The 18,509-nt window shown below is 45.7% G+C and overlaps 1 protein-coding gene across 3 annotated transcripts in view; it reads right to left on the reverse strand.

The window, feature by feature from the left end:
- The window catches only part of LOC144601244 (catenin alpha-3-like), a 928,496-nt gene that overhangs the window by 243,161 nt on the left and 666,826 nt on the right, over positions 1 to 18,509 (reverse strand). For all 3 annotated transcript variants that reach the window (XM_078413251.1, XM_078413253.1, XM_078413252.1), the window contains exon 10: positions 13,490 to 13,646. In XM_078413251.1, the coding sequence (XP_078269377.1) occupies positions 13,490 to 13,646 (157 nt within the window). The remainder of the gene's footprint in view (positions 1 to 13,489; positions 13,647 to 18,509) is intronic.

Consider the following 18,509-nt stretch of genomic DNA (forward strand, 5'->3'; position numbering starts at 1 on the left):
CTATCTAAAAGCCCCCTGAATGCCACTATCGCATCTGCCTTCCCCACCACCTCTGGCTGTGCATTCCAGGCACCCACCACTTTCTGCGTAAACAACCTACCCCGCACATCTTTAAATGTTGCCCCTCTCACCTTAAAGCCCTCTAGTCCTTGACATTTCCACCCTGGGAAATGTCACACGTGAGTTCTGCCATGCACCTCTCTCAACAAGCAACATTCGATCCTCGTCACAGAAGTACGATACGATACAATAGAACTTTATTTATCCCAGGAGGGATATTGAGTGCAGTACATCACTGATGCTGTTTCACAAAGATTAACAACAGTCACCAAACAAAACATTATTCATTAAAGGCAGCCAACCCCCAACTAGTAGTACAATGCAATAGGTTCTTAAAGAAACATGCTATGCCATTTTATGGCACACTAGATTCTTGGAGGTATCCTCAAATATATGACATTGTGTGTAGTATGTAGGATCTGAAAGCTATGTGCAAGAACGTTCTGTGTAGGATGGAACTGCAGATGCTGGTTGTACACTGAAGATCGACACAAAATGCTGGAGTAACTCAGCGGAACATGCAGCACCTCTGGAGAAAAGGAATGGGTGACTTTTCAGATCGAGACCCTTCTACAGGTCAGAAGGGTCTCAACTCGAAACATCACCCATTCCTTCTCTCAGAGATGCTGCCTGTCCCGCTGAGTTACTCCAGCATTTTGTGTCTATATTCTGTAAATTCTGCTTTGTTGCCATTTATCAGCCTAGAGTTTTATCAGTTTATTAAAAAAAATCCTTCTAAACATTTTTTGGTGTTACTTATGGATGGATATAAAAAAATGAAACCATCAATTTGACACTTAATTTATTCAGTGGTTTTAGCCATGCTTGTGAGGTCAGTACTTTTTTTCACAACACTGTATTAGGTTTGCAAAGTATAATTGTAACTACGAACTTCTGACTACGAACTTCTGACTTTAGAGTGGTTGTTTAGAGAGTATCCAATTTTCCTGCAGCTACAGAGAATGCATTCTTTGCATTGTCACCAAGAGCTGCATGGGTGGCACAGTGGCGCAGCGGTAAAGTTGCCGCCTTACAGCGCTTGCAGAGCCAGAGACCTGGGTTCGATCCCGACTACGGGTGCTGTCTGTACGGAGTTTGTACGTTCTCCCCGTGACCGCGTGGATTTTTCTCCGAGATATTCGGTTTTCTCCCACACTCCAAAGACGTGCAGGTTTGAAGGTTAATTGTTTTGGTATAAGCGTAAACTGTCCTTAGTGCGTGTAGGATAGTTTTAATGAACGGGGATCGCTGGCCGGTGCGGACTCGGTGGGCCGAAGGGCACTGTATCTCTGAACAAAAAAAAAACGAATCTAAGAGCTCAAATTTTGGGCAAGAGAAAATCCTGGAACCAGCTTTCTCCAATATCATCCCATTATTCAGTGACTTCCAGGCTAGAATCAGTTTCCGGACAACTGATGTGACTTCTGTGCACTGTGCCTTCGTGAGGTTCTGGCTGGCAGTGTAGTGCCTGCTACTCACAGTATCTCCTCCACCCAGCCACCTCCCCACACCAGTCCCCCAGTGAGATACCCTGTCCTGGTGCCATTGACTGAATGCAGCAATCATCCAAATGAGCGACCAGCATTACATTTTCATGTAGCCTGCAGGGGGGACAAAAGGGTCAGATTAACTGTACATCGTGCTTTTGGAAGCTATCCAAAGTAATATTTGGGCAACTGGCTGTTTCAAAATTCTTTCAATAATCACCTTGATTCAGGTGCCCATTTCAATCAGCTGTTAATTTTTGTTTTGTTCAGACTGAAGCATATTAAGCAAAAATAATAACCCCTCCTAATTTGTAATATGATGCTTGATTAATTACATTATATTCAGTCAGCAAGCAAAGGTTGATAAAGATACATATAACAGATTATATTGTCTATGTTCAAACCTGGGTTTGACTCTGCCAATTGACGAGGAAGTGCAATGCATTGAAGGGGTATAATTGATCTTCCGTTTCACTACACTCTGTTTGGTTGCCTGTGGTAGGAACTCAATGCATTGTGTAAATAGGACCGTGACCCATCCAACAAGAAGTTTGATCTTTGAGAGGAGGTAAATCAAGCATTTACTGCCACCTGATAATCACTGGTTCTCAGATAACAGTGCGTAAAAGAGGAATCCTACCGTGCAGCACATGCCTTTATACACTGTGAGAGATTTGGAGCCTAAATGCGACAGTGAAATGTGATCTGCGTACTGCTTGAGTAATGTGAAATTGAGCTGCAGTTCTTCGTGCACATGGAGCATCAATTTATGAAGACCAGTAGTTTACTTTAGTTTAGTTTAGAGATACAGCGCGGAAACAGGCCCACTGAGTCCGCACGGACCAGCGATCGTCGCACATTGACACTATCCTACACACACTAGGGATAGTTTACAATTATACCAAGCCAGTTAACCTACAACCCTGTAGTGTGGTAGGAAACCAAAGTTCTCGGAGAAAACCCACGCGGTCACGGGGAGAACATAGAAACTCCGTACTGACAGCCCCCTGAGTCGGGATCGAACCCGGGTCTCCGGCGCTGCGAGCGCACAAAGGCAGCAACTCTACCACTGTGCCACCGTACCGCCCAAGAGGGGCTAGGAACAGCAGCCGGTACACCTAAAAACAAGGTGACAAACTGAGGAAGCTGCAAAAAAAGGGGGACTACATGTTTACTAAACTGAAAAATGCATGTGATACTGAAGCATTCCCAGAACCATGAGCAAAGGTCCACAGTTCTGGCACATCTAGTCAGGAATGGCAGTGAAAAATTGACAGTTATAAAAAGGCAAGCCAACATAAACATCCCAATCCTCAGTGAGTGCAGGACCCAGGGAGTGAGAGCTAAAGGACAGACTGCACCAATCACAATCCATCCTTCGCCTGAATGGCCAAGTAGATAATCTATCTTCATTCTTCAGATGCCCATAGAAACATAGAAACATAGAAAATAGGTGCAGGAGTAGGCCATTCGGCCCTTCGAGCCTGCACCGCCATTCAATATGATCATGGCTGATCACCACTTCCATCATAGTAAACGGGGGCAGGTGGGACTAGTGTAGATGGGGCATCTTGGTCGGCATGGGCAAACTGGGGCAGTGCCCGTTCCTGGGCTGCATTACTCTATGACTCTAAGCGGCAAATAGCAGAATGGCGCAAGACTGCAATGCAATCTGAGAAAAGAGCAACAAAAGTACAACAGAACAACCGAATGGGATAGAGTTAGGAGTAAGAATAAGTGGCAGCGGCTCCGGGAAGGGAGTGTGCAATAGGTCATTGGTTCAAGGGTCTGAATGCAGTGCGGAAGCAGCTGATCTTAAGTCTGCCGTCTGAGCTTTCAATCTCATGCATCTTCTCCCAGAAGGTGAAGGAGAGAAAAGGTGGCAGGTATCGACAAAACTTCCAACCTCCCTGATGCAGATGGACTGGGTGTTCACCAATCTCTGAAGGTTCAGGAGGTTAACAGCAGAGCAGTTGCCTTACCAGGGTGAAATTCAACACGTCAGAATACTTTCTACAACGTTTCTGTCAGATATTTAAGAGCATCCTGGTCGACATGCCGAATCTTCTCAGATGCCTAAGAAAGAGAATACGCTGATGTGATTGCTTGATCACTGCATCAGTGTGAAAGGGCCAGGTTAGGTCGTTGGTGATATGGATGCCGAAGAACCTGAAGCTGTTGCTCATCTCTCCAGTGGTCCATTAAAGAGGACAGGGTTGTGTTCACCCATTTCCTTTGGTCAGCAACCAACCCGTTTGTTGTGCTGATTTTAGTTCAGTTTTAGTTTATTGTCACGTGTACCGAAGTACAGTGAAAAGCCTTTGTGCGTGCTAACCAGTCAGTGGAAAGACAATACACAATTACAATCAAGCCATACACGATGTGCAGATACATAATATGGGAATAACGTTTAGTGCAAGACAAAGAAACTGACCCCTAAATAACCGACTGACCCACCCACCAATCCATCAACTCCCTCACTCACTCCCTTCATGAAACTATCACGAAATACCCTAATCAGCAGATTACAACGACAGCATCTGCGTGTTCCTAATCCCTTCTCGGGATTTTCCTTGTTTTATTCATTTCTCCCGCAACCCTCTATCTAACTTAAAACGAAACTGCTTTCTGTTTTTGCCAGTTTTTTTATGAAGGGTCATCAGTAAGAAACATTTACAATAGACAATAGGTGCAGGAGGAGGCCATTCGGCCCTTCGAGCCAGCACCGCCATTCAATGTGATCATGGCTGATCATTCTCAATCAGTACCCCGTTCCTGCCTTCTCCCCATACCCCCTGACTCCGCTATCCTCGAGAGCTCTATCCAGCTCTCTCTTGAATGCATTCAGAGAATTGGCCTCCACTGCCTTCTGAGGCAGAGAATTCCACAGATTCACAACTCTCTGACTGAAAAAGTTTTTCCTCATCTCTCATTACTTTGCTTCTCTTTCCGCAGATGCTATGTGTTCTGTCGTGTGTGTGTGTGTGTGTTGCGGCATTTTCTGTTTCAATTTCAAGGTCTGTTGGTTCCATTCAGACCACGGCATCATTTCCATCTGGCCAAAGGAGTTATCGGTCAGAAGGAAGTGCCTGTGTCGGCACACTCCTTGACAATCCTCCTTCCACAACTCACATTGTGTGCACTGCTGTGTGTGGCAGCTTCTTGCCACTTCCTCCCTGCTCCGGGTGGAATGGCCAACGGAATGCCAATGAGGCCTTGGGGCCAAAAGAGCAGGAGTCTGGGGGCTGACTCCAACAGCCGCAGGTGAGCTTCCATCCGACATTACACTGTGCAAAGAAACCCACCTCATTTGCCCCGCTTTGAAAGATTATACATCAAAAGCACCCCCTCCCAGAAGAGTGCAGGGATCAGATATTTCCGATAAAATGTATTCACTGTCCAATACTGTTGTAGTACTTACCGAGAAACAAATTATCTCTCGGATTTTCAGCGATGCTTGCAGTGGATTGCCTGTGAAGAGTCACAGAGCTGTAGTTCCTGAGTGTTAACTCTACATTAAGTTCATGACCTCACGCTGTTAAATCGCATTACTCCAAAGAGCCTATTAGCCCAGGGTCTCCAGCACAGTTTGAACATTAAACATCCTGCACAAAATTATTTCGCTTTCTGCGAGCAGTGTCATTACAAAGGCAGCAGTGCCACTTGCAACAAAATGAAATCAAAGCTTTAAAGCAAAATACTTCGCTATGTTTTGTGCCGCGGCCTAAACGGAGGTCTCCCAGGCCAATGTTCCTGTACAAGGCCTTTGAAAGAACTATGCAATTAGTTCCTCTGAACAGTGTATCTGTGCACTGTAATGGCTCGATTGTAATCACATATTGACTTTCTGCTGACTGCATAGCACACAACAAAAGCTTTTCACTGTACCTCGGCACACGAGACAATAAACTAAACTGAACTGAATGCTGCCCAGCTACTTCCCCAAAGCTCTGCACATTATTCCTTTTCAAATACAGTTGCCCATTTGTCTTATGAAATGTTGCGAATGAATCTACACACACCATGCATTCAAGCAACGCGTTCCTGATTGCAACATTCACCCGTATAATAAGATATTCATCTCCTATGCTCTTCTGCTTCTTTTCCCAATTACCAGAAACGTTGTCCTCTGCCCACTGAATCATGTTCAGGAAACATGCTCCCAATGTTGGGGGCGTCCAGAAGAAGGGGCCACAGTTTAAGAATAAGGGGTAGGCCACTTAGAACGGAGATGAGGAAAAACTTTTACAAATGTGACCGCTCTTGAGGGAAAAAAGGAGCTCAATTGGCTATGAGGCATTTCGAGATCTGCTGCATAGCTAAATCTTTCGTTTCGTTTCCTGAAGGACATTAGAGAACCATCTAGAGTTCCTATAATAAGTTGGTGACCTTATGGATATATTATTTGGAGCCAACGCACCATGTTTCCTGGATGTCTCCAGGCCAATTTACAATTTATAATTCTTAGTCTGGTTTAGTTTAGAGATACAGTGCAAAAACAGGACCAAGTCCCGGCCGACCAGCGATCCCCATACACTGGACTCTAGGGACAATTTACAGTTTACTTTTTATTTTACGAAAACCAATTAACCGACAAACCTGTACGTCTTTGGAGTGTGGGAGAAAACCGGAGCACACGAACAATACCCACGCAGTCACAGGGAGAACGTACAAACTCTGTTTTCTTTTCTCTTTTATAAATCATGGTAAAATCCAACTTCTCATGGGAGACATGGCTCTGATATATGAATTTGCCTTTCCTCAGCAGTGGTAGACCAGCATGGTCCTTTTTCCCAGCCATTTCGCTTTTTTGTTTTAAAGTTGCAACAATTGTCTAGTTAAGTCAAGTTTATTGTCCTATGTATGAGTGCGTTGAGGTACAGGTACAATGAAAATCTTGCTTGCAGCAGCAGCACAGGCACATAGACTTAGTGAAAAGACCGTGAAGATCATAAGATCATAAGTGATAGGAAATTACTAGGTTACTAGGTTAATTCCCGGAATGGCGGGACTGTCATATGTTGAAAGACTGGAGCGACTAGGCTTGTTTCCACTGGAATTTAGAAGGATGAGAGAGGATCTTATTGAAACGTATAAGATTATTAAGGGGTTGGTCACGTTAGAGGCAGGAAACATGTTCCCAATGTTAGGGGAGTCCAGAACCAGAGGCCACAGTTTAAGGATAATTTAGAACGGAGATGAGGAAAAACTTTTTCAGTCAGAGAGTTGTGAATTTGTGGAATTCTCTGCCTCAGAAGGCAGTGGAGACCAATTCTCTGGATGTTTTCAAGAGAGAGCTAGATAGAGCTCTTAATGATAGCGGAGTCAAGGGGTATGGGGAGAGGGCAGAAACGGGGTACTGATTGTGAATGATCAGCCATGATCACATTGAATGGCGGTGCTGGCTCGTGGGGGTGAATGGCCTACTGCTGCACCTATTGTCTATTGTCAATTAAATCTGCACCGACCAATGATCCCCGCACATTAACACTATCCCACACACACCGGGGCCAATTTACAATTTTTACCAATCCAATCAACCTACAAACCTGTACGACTTTGGAGTGTGGGAGGAAACTAAAGCTCTTTGGAGAAAACCCACGCGGTCACGGGGAGAACATACATACACCGTACAGACAGTACACTTAGTCAGGATCGAACCCGTGTCTCTGGCGCTGCAAGCGCTGTAAGGCAGCAACTCTACCGCTGCGCCACCATGCCGCCCTTTTAAACGCCAAACATCATTCGTTTGAAACCAGCTGACTTGCTCCCAATAACAATTACTCTGCGTCCCAGGTTCACGGAAGGGCAAAGCCCTCAGTCAGGGTAGCACATTGAGAATCTACTCTTGTGTGTTGTAGCAAGGGAAAAAACAGTCTTAAATCGGAAAGAAAACAAACCTGGGCAATTTAATGAGGGCTGTCCAACATAAGCTTTTTTTGTTAAATGCTTAAAACCAGGATTGAGTCACATTTCATTTCAATCCGTGGCGATCGTTTATGAAATTATAAATCTTTTACATGCCAAGGAGAGGGAACTGACACAAAACACAGCCTTAAGTTATTGCAACTGAGAAAAATATAAATCACATTGATTGTCCTCAGCACCGCGAACACATTACAATAAAGCAGCTTTGACAGCAGTGCCCTGGGCAATGGAAAAAGTGCAATTGTAGCCTCAAAACGAATTTAATACATTTGAGTTACAAAATGAGATGTCTTCAGGTTTATGTACCTTTGGTTTTCATGATACTGTGTCAGCAGATAGATAATTAAATCAAAGCGAACATAAAATAAAAAATAACCATAATGACCCCATCAGTTTGAAGCAATTCATTTAGCGGTTTGTGTAGCTGTTTATTTCCCTCTTCTCTCTCGGTTAATTCAAGGCATCCCCCTGCATCAGTCCGTGATCCAAGGTCAAGATCTTTCTGATGGGACGTCGTAGAGTCATAGAGTGGTACAGTGCGGAAACAGGCCCTTCGGCCCAACTTGCCCACACCGGCCAACATGTCCCAGCTACACTAGTCTCACCTGCCCGCGTTTGGCCCACCTCCCTCCAAACCTGTCCATGTATCCGTCTAACGGTTTCTTAAATGTTAGGATAGTCCCTGCCTCAACTACCTCCTCTGGCAGCTTGTTCCATACACCCACCACCCTTTGTGTAATAAAGTTACCCCCCAGATTCCTATTAAATCTTTTTCCCTTCACCTTAAACCTATTTCCTCTGGTCCTCTACTACTCTGGGCATGAGACTCTGTGCATCTACCCGATATATTCCTCTCATGATTTTATACACCTCAATAAGATTGCCCCTCATCCTCCTGCGCTCCAAGGAATAGAGTCCCAGCCTTTTCAACCTCTCCCTGTAGTTCAGATCCCTGTAGCCCTGGCAACATCCTTGTAAATCTTCTCTGTACCCACTGCAGCTTGACAACGTCCTCCGCACTTCATTTCTTTTCCTCCACCAGCACCATTCTTGCCCCTCCCCCCCAAAGAAAACCCACCAAGTGTGTTGTTTCTTGGTGTGGTTGCCCTGCAGAAACACTTGAACCATGGCACTCAATCAGTTGCTGTCATTGATTGGGGAAACAAAAACTGTGCGAGCTCCAGTTCTAGGTTGGGTTGCCCCTGCAGAATCCCTTAAACCTCCACACTCAATCAGTTGCTGTCTTTGATTGGGGAACAGGGTCAGGTTATTCAAGCTGAACGTGCATCCACACTCAAGACATACGCCAGAGAGGCATTCCATCCATCCATCCATCCACACTCTGCCTAGGGAGCACACAACACATGGGCAGGACACAGACAGGATATCAGGCAAGCGTTTGCCTTTTCAAGTACGTTTGCCCATTTCATTTGTTTGATCAAGATAACTGATTGATTGAGAGATCCAGCATGGAAACAGGCCCTTCGGCACACCAATTCCACGCCGATCATCGATCACCCTTTCAGTCTAGTTCTACGTTATCCCACCTTTAGACTTTACTTTAGACTTTATTTACATTGGAGATACAGCATGGAAACAGACCCTTCGGCCCATCAACTCTGTGCCTATCAGCAATCTCCCATACACTAACACTACCCCACACACTAGGGACAAATTACAATCTTCCCAAAGCCAATTAGCCTACAAGTGTGGGAAGAAGCCGGAGCACCCGGAGAAAACCCATGCGGTCACAGAGAGAACGTACAAACTCCATACACAGACAGCACCCGTAGTCAGCATCGAACCAGGGTCTCTGGTGCTGTAAGGCAGCAACCCTACTGCTACGCCACTGTGCTGCCTCCATTTGCATCTGCTCCCTACACACAAGGGGTAATTTACAAAGGTTAAGTAACTTGCAAACCCACATGTCTTCGTGATAGACAATAGACAATAGGTGCAGGAGGAGGCCATTCGGCCCTTCGAGCCAGCACCGCCATTCAATGTGATCATGTCTGATCATTCTCAATCAGTACCCCGTTCCTGCCTTCTCCCCATACCCCCTGACTCCGTTATCCTTAAGAGCTCTATCTAGCTCTCTCTTGAATACATGTGTGGGAGGAAACTGGAGCACCCTGAGGAAACCCATGTGGTCACAGGGAGAACATGCAAACTACACTCAGACAGCACCTGAGGTCAGGATCAAACCCGGGTCTGGCACTGAGAGGCAGCAACTCTACCACTGTGGCAACTTTTAAAATATTGCAATTAAATCTGCTTCCACCATCCATTAAGATACTGCGTTCCAGATTACAAATGGAAAGCATTCTCGAGAAAGCCAGAAAAATGGATTCAAAGATGCTCCCAAGACATCCTTGATGCATTTTAACACTGGTTCAGAACTCTGAGAGGATGCGTCTCGGGTAAACCTTCATCCATCCAGGAGCTCCAACCTATAAACAGGTAAATATTGAGGCGGAGCCGGTTACAAGCAGCATAAATCTTACAACAGCAGTGGGTCCATTGTGAATCCAACACATCTCCAAGTCACAGTCCTTCCAAGGCACATGGTGGCCTGATTCTAGAGGTGATGGGAACAGCCAATCAGGATTTACTAGAGGGACACGGATGGACAATTGAGAGAAAAAATTATAGAGCCATGAGAAAAGAATCTCTGGAACAGACTCGATGGACTGAAAAGCCTCTTTCTGTGCGCAAACAATTCTATGATCCCACAGTCTTTCAAGTTGAAAGATAAACCCGCAAATGAACAAGGTACCAAAAACAAACAGTAACTATCTGCAAATAAATGCCAGTAACTAATAGCATCAGGCCTTAAGGACAATTATATGAGAGAACACAAGCAGAAGCTCTCGGCACAACGTACGGTACATCCTCCATCGCAGTAAGCAGTTATTCTCGTCATTACAACAAGGTTGCCTGTTGGGGCTTTCTGCACAATTGGGTACAACGCGGTAGAGCAGCTGAAAAATACTCTAAAACATCATGGAGTATTTCCCCTGTGTTCTTCCTAGATACCTTAAAATAAGGCAATAAACACTAAATAACTTTTGATAATCTAGGATATTTCAAATAAATTGTCTGCCCCCTAAACTTCGGCGACAGCAGGCAAGAAGCAGTTTCTGAATCTGATGGTACAGGCGTTCAAGCTTTTGTGCCGACAGCCCGAAGGGACAAGGGAGAAGAGAGATGCACTGGTGGTAAATGTGGTCCTTGATTCATCCATGAAGAAACCAACTTGCTGCTGCAACCTCCATTCCCCCGCCACCTGACTCCATCCAGAAGATAGACACAAAAAGCTGGAGTAACTCAGCGGGACAGGCAGCATCTCTGGGGAGAAGGAACGGATGACGTTTCGGTTCGAGACCCTTCTTCGGATCTGAAGAACCTATCCATCTCTCCAGAGATGCTGCCTGTCCCGCTGAGTTACTCCAGCATTTTGTATCCCACTCCCTGGTCGTATCTGAGGCAGATGCAGATCCTGTCCTGACCTTCTAATCCCAAGACCTCCAACATTTTGCCTCTGTAACATTAAACCAAACCCATTCCTGCGTTCACTCATGTGCTGATACAGAACGCACAAATCTATTTGTAAAAACCCGGGGAGACGAGGACTTCGGTGGTATCCTGGACCATTTCTCATGGCATTAACTGGATCTTATTCATAATACATTTTAGACCTGCATGTTAACTCACACCGGGTCGCTTCGTCTACTCCTGGATTCATTTACCAACAAAGCTCTTTACAGGAAAGTGAGCTTTAACCACAGAGGAATGTCTGAGCTGGGGAGAGTTGTGCAGCTGAATAACGGGGAGGAAAGCAGGTGACTAATCTATGGCAGTTCTCAGAGTAATCCCGTCAATACCATCCTCCATTTATTTCCCTCTAACCTATTTCCTCACACAAGGCCATCTGACTGAATAGCACAGCAGGTATGACAAATAGACAATAGACAATAGACAATAGGTGCAGGAGTAGGCCATTCAGCCCTTCGAGCCAGCACCGCCATTCAATGCGATCATGGCTGATCAATCTCAATCAGTACCCCGTTCCTGCCTTCTCCCCATACCCCCTCACTCCGCTATCCTTAAGAGCTCTATCCAGCTCTCTCTTGAAAGCATCCAACGAACTGGCCTCCACTGCCTTCTGAGGCAGAGAATTCCACACCTTCACCACTCTCTGACTGAAAAAGTTCTTCCTCATCTCCGTTCTAAATGGCCTACCCCTTATTCTTAAACTGTGGCCCCTTGTTCTGGACTCCCCCAACATTGGGAACATGTTTCCTGCCTCTAATGTGTCCAATCCCCTAATTATCTTATATGTTTCAATAAGATCCCCCCTCATTTCCGACCTTGGATTTTCCCTAACCATCTGCAAATGGATCAAGGACTTCCTGACCAACCGCCCCCAGACAGTCAAAATAGGCCCTCACCTCTCCTCCACCATTACACTGAGCACCGGCTCACCACAGGGCTGTGTGTTGAGCCCCATCCTTTACTCCCTCTACACTCACGACTGCGCCCCCACCCATCCCACCAACACCATCATCAAGTTCGCGGATGACACGACTGTGGTTGGACTTATCTCAGAAGGAGATGAGACAGCCTATAGGGATGAAATCCAAAGGCTGGCAGCATGGTGTTCAGTGAACAATCTGGTCCTGAACTCCTCCAAAACAAAGGAACTTATAATTGACTTTAGAAAAACCAGTGGAGATTACGACCCACTCTACATCAATGGGGTCTGCGTGGAAAGGGTACCAGCTTTCAGGTTCCTGGGTACGCACATCGCAGAGGATCTCACCTGGTCTACCAACACCATCACCACAGTAAAGAAGGCACAGCAGAGACTCCACTTCCTGAGGATCCTCAGGAAAACCAACCTGCAGGAGAAGCTCATGTTGTCCTTCTATCGCTGCTCCATCGAGAGTGTGCTGGCATACTGTATAACCACATGGTATGCCAGCTGCTCAGAAAAGGACAGGAAGGCCCTTCAGAGGGTCATCACGACGGCCCAGAAAATCATCGGCTGCTCACTGCCCTCCCTGGAGCACCTGTTCAGCCTGCGCTGCCTCAGTAGAGCAGGCAAAATAATAAAAGATCCATCCCACCCCGGCCACCGTCTGTTTGTTCATCTGCCCTCTGGTCGACGTTTCAGGTCAATCAAATCCCGAACAAACAGACTTAAGAACAGTTTTTACCCCAGGGCCATACGAGAACTGAACACTACCTGTGCACTAGGCAACACCGTTAAAAAATCTTGTACTTAATTTAATTGTATTTATGTATTTATTTGTTTTTGCATTTATTGCATATATGTTTGTACGCACCGTCAGGATTGGCTGTTTTTTAATTTCGTTGTACTCGTTGCAATGACAATAAATGAATATTATTATTATTATTATTATCCTTCTAAATTCCAGTGTATACAAGCCCAATCGCTCCAGCCTTTCAACATACGACAGTCCCGCCATTCCGGGAATTAACCTAGTGAACCTACGCTGCACGCCCTCCATAGCAAGAATATCCTTCCTCAAATTTGGAGACCAAAACTGCACACAGTACTCCAGGTGCGGTCTCACCAGGGCCCGGTACAACTGTAGAAGGACCTCTTTGCTCCTATACTCAACTCCTCTTGTTACGAAGGCCAACATTCCATTGGCTTTCTTCACTGCCTGCTGTACCTGCATGCTTCCTTTCATTGACTGATGCACTAGGACACCCAGATCTCGTTGAACTCCCCCTCCTCCTAACTTGACACCATTCAGATAATAATCTGCCTTTCTATTCTTACTTCCAAAGTGAAATGGCCTATTCCTGCTTCAATTTCTTGTTACACAGCACTGAGACTAACCCGGCACAGCAAAGGCAAAATCTCCAATTCATAAAATGCTTCAATCTGTTGCGTCAGAACAAGTACATATGACTCGAAGACAGTTGGCAGCAAATAGTCACGCGGTCCCAATGCAGTTAATTGCAGTAAAAAGGCATCTTACCAGAGATGGTGAGAAACTCATCGATGCCGGTAATGTCGTCCACTGCTTCGGTCAAGAGGCGGATGTGGTTCTCCCAGGTCTTCTTGTACATCTCCAAGTTACTTCCGATGCTTTGGCTTTTTGGGGAGGAAGCAAGTGCCAGTGCAGCATTGATGACCTGCGACAAGCAGAACAATGAATACCTTACTTTAGTTTACCTTAGAGATACAGCACGGAAACAGGCCCTTCGGCCCACCGGGTCCGCACCGTCCAGCGATCCCCGCGCACTAACGCTATCCTACACACACTCGGAACAATTTACAGTTCTTACCAATTCAATTAAACTACAAACTACGTCTTTGGAGCGTGGGAGGAAACCGGAGATCCCGGAGAAAACCCACGCAGATCACGGGAAGGACGTAGAAAAACCATACAGACAGGCACCCGTAGTCAGGATTGAACCTGGTCTCTGACGCTGAGAGGCAGCAACTGTACTGCTGCGCCACCATGCCGCCCTTAAGCCCTGTCAGTCATGGAAAGAGCGCACAAGACATGTGGAAAATGGAGGTCGACAGGTCTATCCTGCCCAGCGTGATCAGGTCAATTGCTAACGCAAAAGCAAACCATCCCAAATGTCGGGAAAAATGATAGATAATGCTGAGGATGCTCACCAAGTGTGGAGAGAGGACCAGTTAATATTTCTAATTAAAAATCATTGACTGAAACATTAGCTGTTCGCTCTCCGCAGATTGTCCCTGGCCTACTGAGTATTTCCAACATTGTCGGCGTACTAATTTGCAAGTGTTTTGCAGTAATGTGGCTTTCACCTTTGTTTCTCTCTGAGCTAATCACCTGCTGTCAATTAGTGCATCTATTCTGAAATGAGGTTTTTCATTAGCTTTTTATCAGGTCCTTCGCCACGGCATGAGTAGATTTTCCAGCAATGCTTTCGCTATTAAGAAGGAACTTTGAAGTTCCTGAAAAGTCACAGTCATAGATTCATAGAAAATGCGGAAACAGGCCCTTCGGCCCAACTTGCCCACACCGACCAACAGGCCCATCTACATTAGTCACCGTTTTTGCGCATATGCCTCTCGACCTATCCTATTTATATGTGTTCAGATGTGAGGTGACTGAAGAAATTTGATTCATGAACATATATGTACGCTTCCAATCAACCATTTAATCAATTTAATCAACGCTTAGATAATGCAAGTAGGACATTCATAAAATGATGCGGGGAAAGAAATATGGCAATTCACATAACCTGAATTTTCTTTTCAGCAAGAATTATTAGACTGCTTTTGGATAGGAGCGGTTTAGAGGGATACGGGCCAAATGCAGGCACGTGGTCAGTATTGGGTTCAAGCAGTGTACAGAGTGCACTGAGAGTATATCATGAGATACATTCTGTGGTGAGCTGGATACTGAAGAGTCAGTCAGTGGTAGGAACAAGAAATCTCACACCAAACTGACTGTATGATGTTAACCTCTGACATTAACCCTCCCAAAAATGGACATAAAAGCTGCATTATTGCAACTTTCACATTCACACTGCTTATTGTTCTAGTATTGCGTGGATGATTTACCAGACTACAGTTTCCACAACATTGTATCCATGTAATGCTTTGAAGAATATGGATATCTACATGCTTTCAAAGGTTCAGAGACATCCGTTTGAAAGGGAGGAGTCCCGTTCGACCCATTTGCCTGTGAGTGGATCGACTGGGCTTATGTTCACTGGAATTTGGAAGGATGAGAGGGGATCTAATAGAAACAAAAAAAATCTTAAGGGATTGGACAGGCTAGATGCAGGGAAAATGTTTCCGATGTTGGGGGGAGTCCAGAATCAGGGGTCACAGTTTAAGAATAAGGGGTAGGCCATTTATGACTGAGTTGTGAATCTGCGGAATTCTCTGACACAGAAGGCAGTGGAGGCAAATTCACTGGATGTTTTCAAGGGAGTTAGATATAGCTCTTCGGGCTAACAGAATCCAGGGATGTGGGGAGAAAGCAGGAAAACAGGGGTGCTGATTGTGGTTGATCAGCCATGATCCTATTGAACCTGGCTCGAAGGGCCGAATGGCCTACTCCTGCACCTATTTTCTATGTTTCTATGAGTGCATTTACATTTTTATTAAAATAGATCTCATACTCAAAGCCACTTCACAAATTTCATTAAGCATTGAGCTGCTCCCTAATATTGTTCTGCTCTTTTACTGGAGATCACGCCTGGTAGCTTCTTTACTTTTCAGTATTTTTCTCTCCACTGGCTAAAGCCTTTAGGCAGATTTTAACTGCTGACGGAGCTGCAAGTATGACCCTAATACTTACACAGCCCAATTACCAGGCAATTACCACCAAAAATAGCTTTAACAGCTGCAAATTTAACATCTTTCCCAAGGCATTCTTCCTCGGCATATAATTGGGCGACACTTTCGTATTCCACAAGAAGCTCATTGCTCATATTATCTGCCAGCTTTCAAAGAAGCTTCTGTATATGTGTGTGACTACATTTAATTAAAAATAATAATGCGAGGCTGAACATTAAGGAATTTCAACAATAAGACAATGCATCAATGAAACGGTTGCAGTGCCACAGGTAAAAAGGCATTTACAAAACCTTGACCATAAATCATTACACAAGCAGTCCCGTCTTCATGCTGGAAAGATGCCAGGATGAATTTGGAAAGCACAATGAGAGATCACTCACACACTGGAAACTCCTAACTTTTCTTCTCTCCCCTCACATGCTGTTCCTTCTCCTCAGCATAGCTAACATTTTAGTTTAAAGGGCATGCTGTGAAACTCGTGACAATGGGAACGTTCACCAAACAAAGCCTGTACAAATTTGTTCTCGTGAAAAGTGTGAGAACAAATCGAAATGCTCTGCGTGAACTACAAATGTTTCTGCTCTTGCAAAGCAATTTCTGAAGGTAACTGTTTTCTTCAATTGATGCTACAGTTAACACAATACAGATAGGATACGAGAGAGTTCAATCCTTTCTGATTCTCCTCAGTGTTATAATTTCACTCTAACATCACCTTTCAAATCCAGAAGTCGCCGCACATTTTCTAACCTTGCACGCCTCCTAGCTCCACATCTCTGGTGTTAACCTGGGGTCAATTTTAGACACTCAATGGTTATGTTTTCATTGCAGAGGTAAGAAATAAAACCTGCAAAGGGGAACAAGTAAATGTCCTATCGGTGGACTGAACTCGGGAGCAAGTAAGAATGAAATCTGGATACATGTACGAAGAAGCCAATCAGTGCATGGTTAATTTTTGATAACTGTAACAGCGTTATAGTTTAGTTTAGAGATGCAGTGTGGAAACAAGCCCTTCGGCCCACCGCCCGTGCCGACCTCACACTCATTCTATCCTACCCACTAGGGACAATTTACAGAAGCCAATCAATCTACAAACCTGCATGTCCTTAGAACGTGGCAGGAAACCAGAGCACCCAGAAAAAACCCACGCGGTCCCAGGGAAAATGTACAAACTCCGTAGTCAGGACCAAACCCAGGCCTCTGGTGCTGTAAGGGAGTAACTCTACATCTTTGCCACCGTGCCGCCCGAAATCTGAGAGGATCTTATAAATTTAACAGGAATATGATGTTACATCTCAAATGAGCAATATCCCTACTTTCGACATGTACACATCTTTTTCAACTCTGTGTGGTAAACATGCCTGTTTTTTCTTAATAATGAGAGCAATCACCAGCAATGCCTCCCATACAAAGTATCTGACTGGTGCATATGCACAAACACATTGGTGACCGTTGCTGTGGAAGACGGTGGCATTGGCAGGCAATGGCAAGCGGCAAAGGAAGCTGTGTTCGCTGGTGATAGTGTGGGCGGCCCGGCCTCACAGCAGCCAGGAAGGTAGGGAGTGGCGTCGACACCATGGCTTGGAAGAGGCCGGAGAGCTGGCCGTGAGCCCGGGGGTGGCGTCGGCAGCCAGGCCTGGTGGTGAAGCACGGCAGCCCGGCCCTGGAAGCGACCGGGGAGACGGTGAAGACCAGTGGTGGCATCGATAACCTTTGCTTGGGAGTGGTCAGGGAGGCGATGCGGGCCAGGGATTGCATCGACAGCAAGGCCTGGAAACGGCCGGCAGCCTGGCCTGGAAGAGGCCAGAGAGATGGTGTGGGCCGGGGATGGCATCGGCAGCCCGGCCTGGAAGAGGCCAGAGAGATGGTGTGGGCTGGGGATGGCGTCAGCAGCCCGGTCTGGGATTCACCAGAGAGACAGTGTGGGCTCGGTGTGGCGTCAGCAGCCCGGTCTGGAAGCAGCCGGGGTGATGCTGCGTTCGGTAGTCCAGCTTGCAGTGAAGTTCAATAGGTCCTTCCGCTATAACGGAAATCCAGTCATTAAAAAGGTCGATAAAAACAAGGGTTTACTGTTTTATGCTGTATTTATATAAATGAGTCACGTGACCAGCGTACACAGGTGACATGATCCTGTGCGTCTATTCAGGATGCGACCAGCTTTGCGAGCTGTTTGCCATTAAGAGTACAAGTTGGACGTAGACCTTGCCAGGAATCTCCATGGATAGCTGAGGAAAGATGACAACTGGTGATGAGGGCAGCAGCAGTAGGAAAAGTTAAAAAATAGGGGGGAAAATAGCATGTTGCCTTTAAAAGCTTTTCCCACAGACACTCTATAGAAACTTTGTGGCATATAAACAGAACATGCCCCGAATGTCTGGGTCTGAAGTCTGAAGAAGAGTCTTGACCCGAATCGTCACCTATTCCTTTTCTCCAGAGCTGCTGCCTGAGCCATTGAGTTACTCCGGCCTTTTGTGTTACTGTTTGGTTTAAACCAGCTTCTGCAGTTCCTTCCAACGCATGCACTGGATGTTTGTTCTCCCACTGCAACCTCAGTGCATCCAGTTACACGGCCACCGTCAGATCGAAGGGAGGTCGAAGGGAGATGAGGAAACCTATGCATCAGTCTGAAGAAGGGTCTCGACCCGAAACGTCACCCATTCCTTCTCTCCAGAGATGCTGCCTGACCCGCTGAGTTACTGCAGCATTTTGTG

Source organism: Rhinoraja longicauda, chromosome 16 (genome assembly GCF_053455715.1).
Source record: "Rhinoraja longicauda isolate Sanriku21f chromosome 16, sRhiLon1.1, whole genome shotgun sequence".
Lineage (NCBI taxonomy): Eukaryota > Metazoa > Chordata > Chondrichthyes > Rajiformes > Arhynchobatidae > Rhinoraja > Rhinoraja longicauda.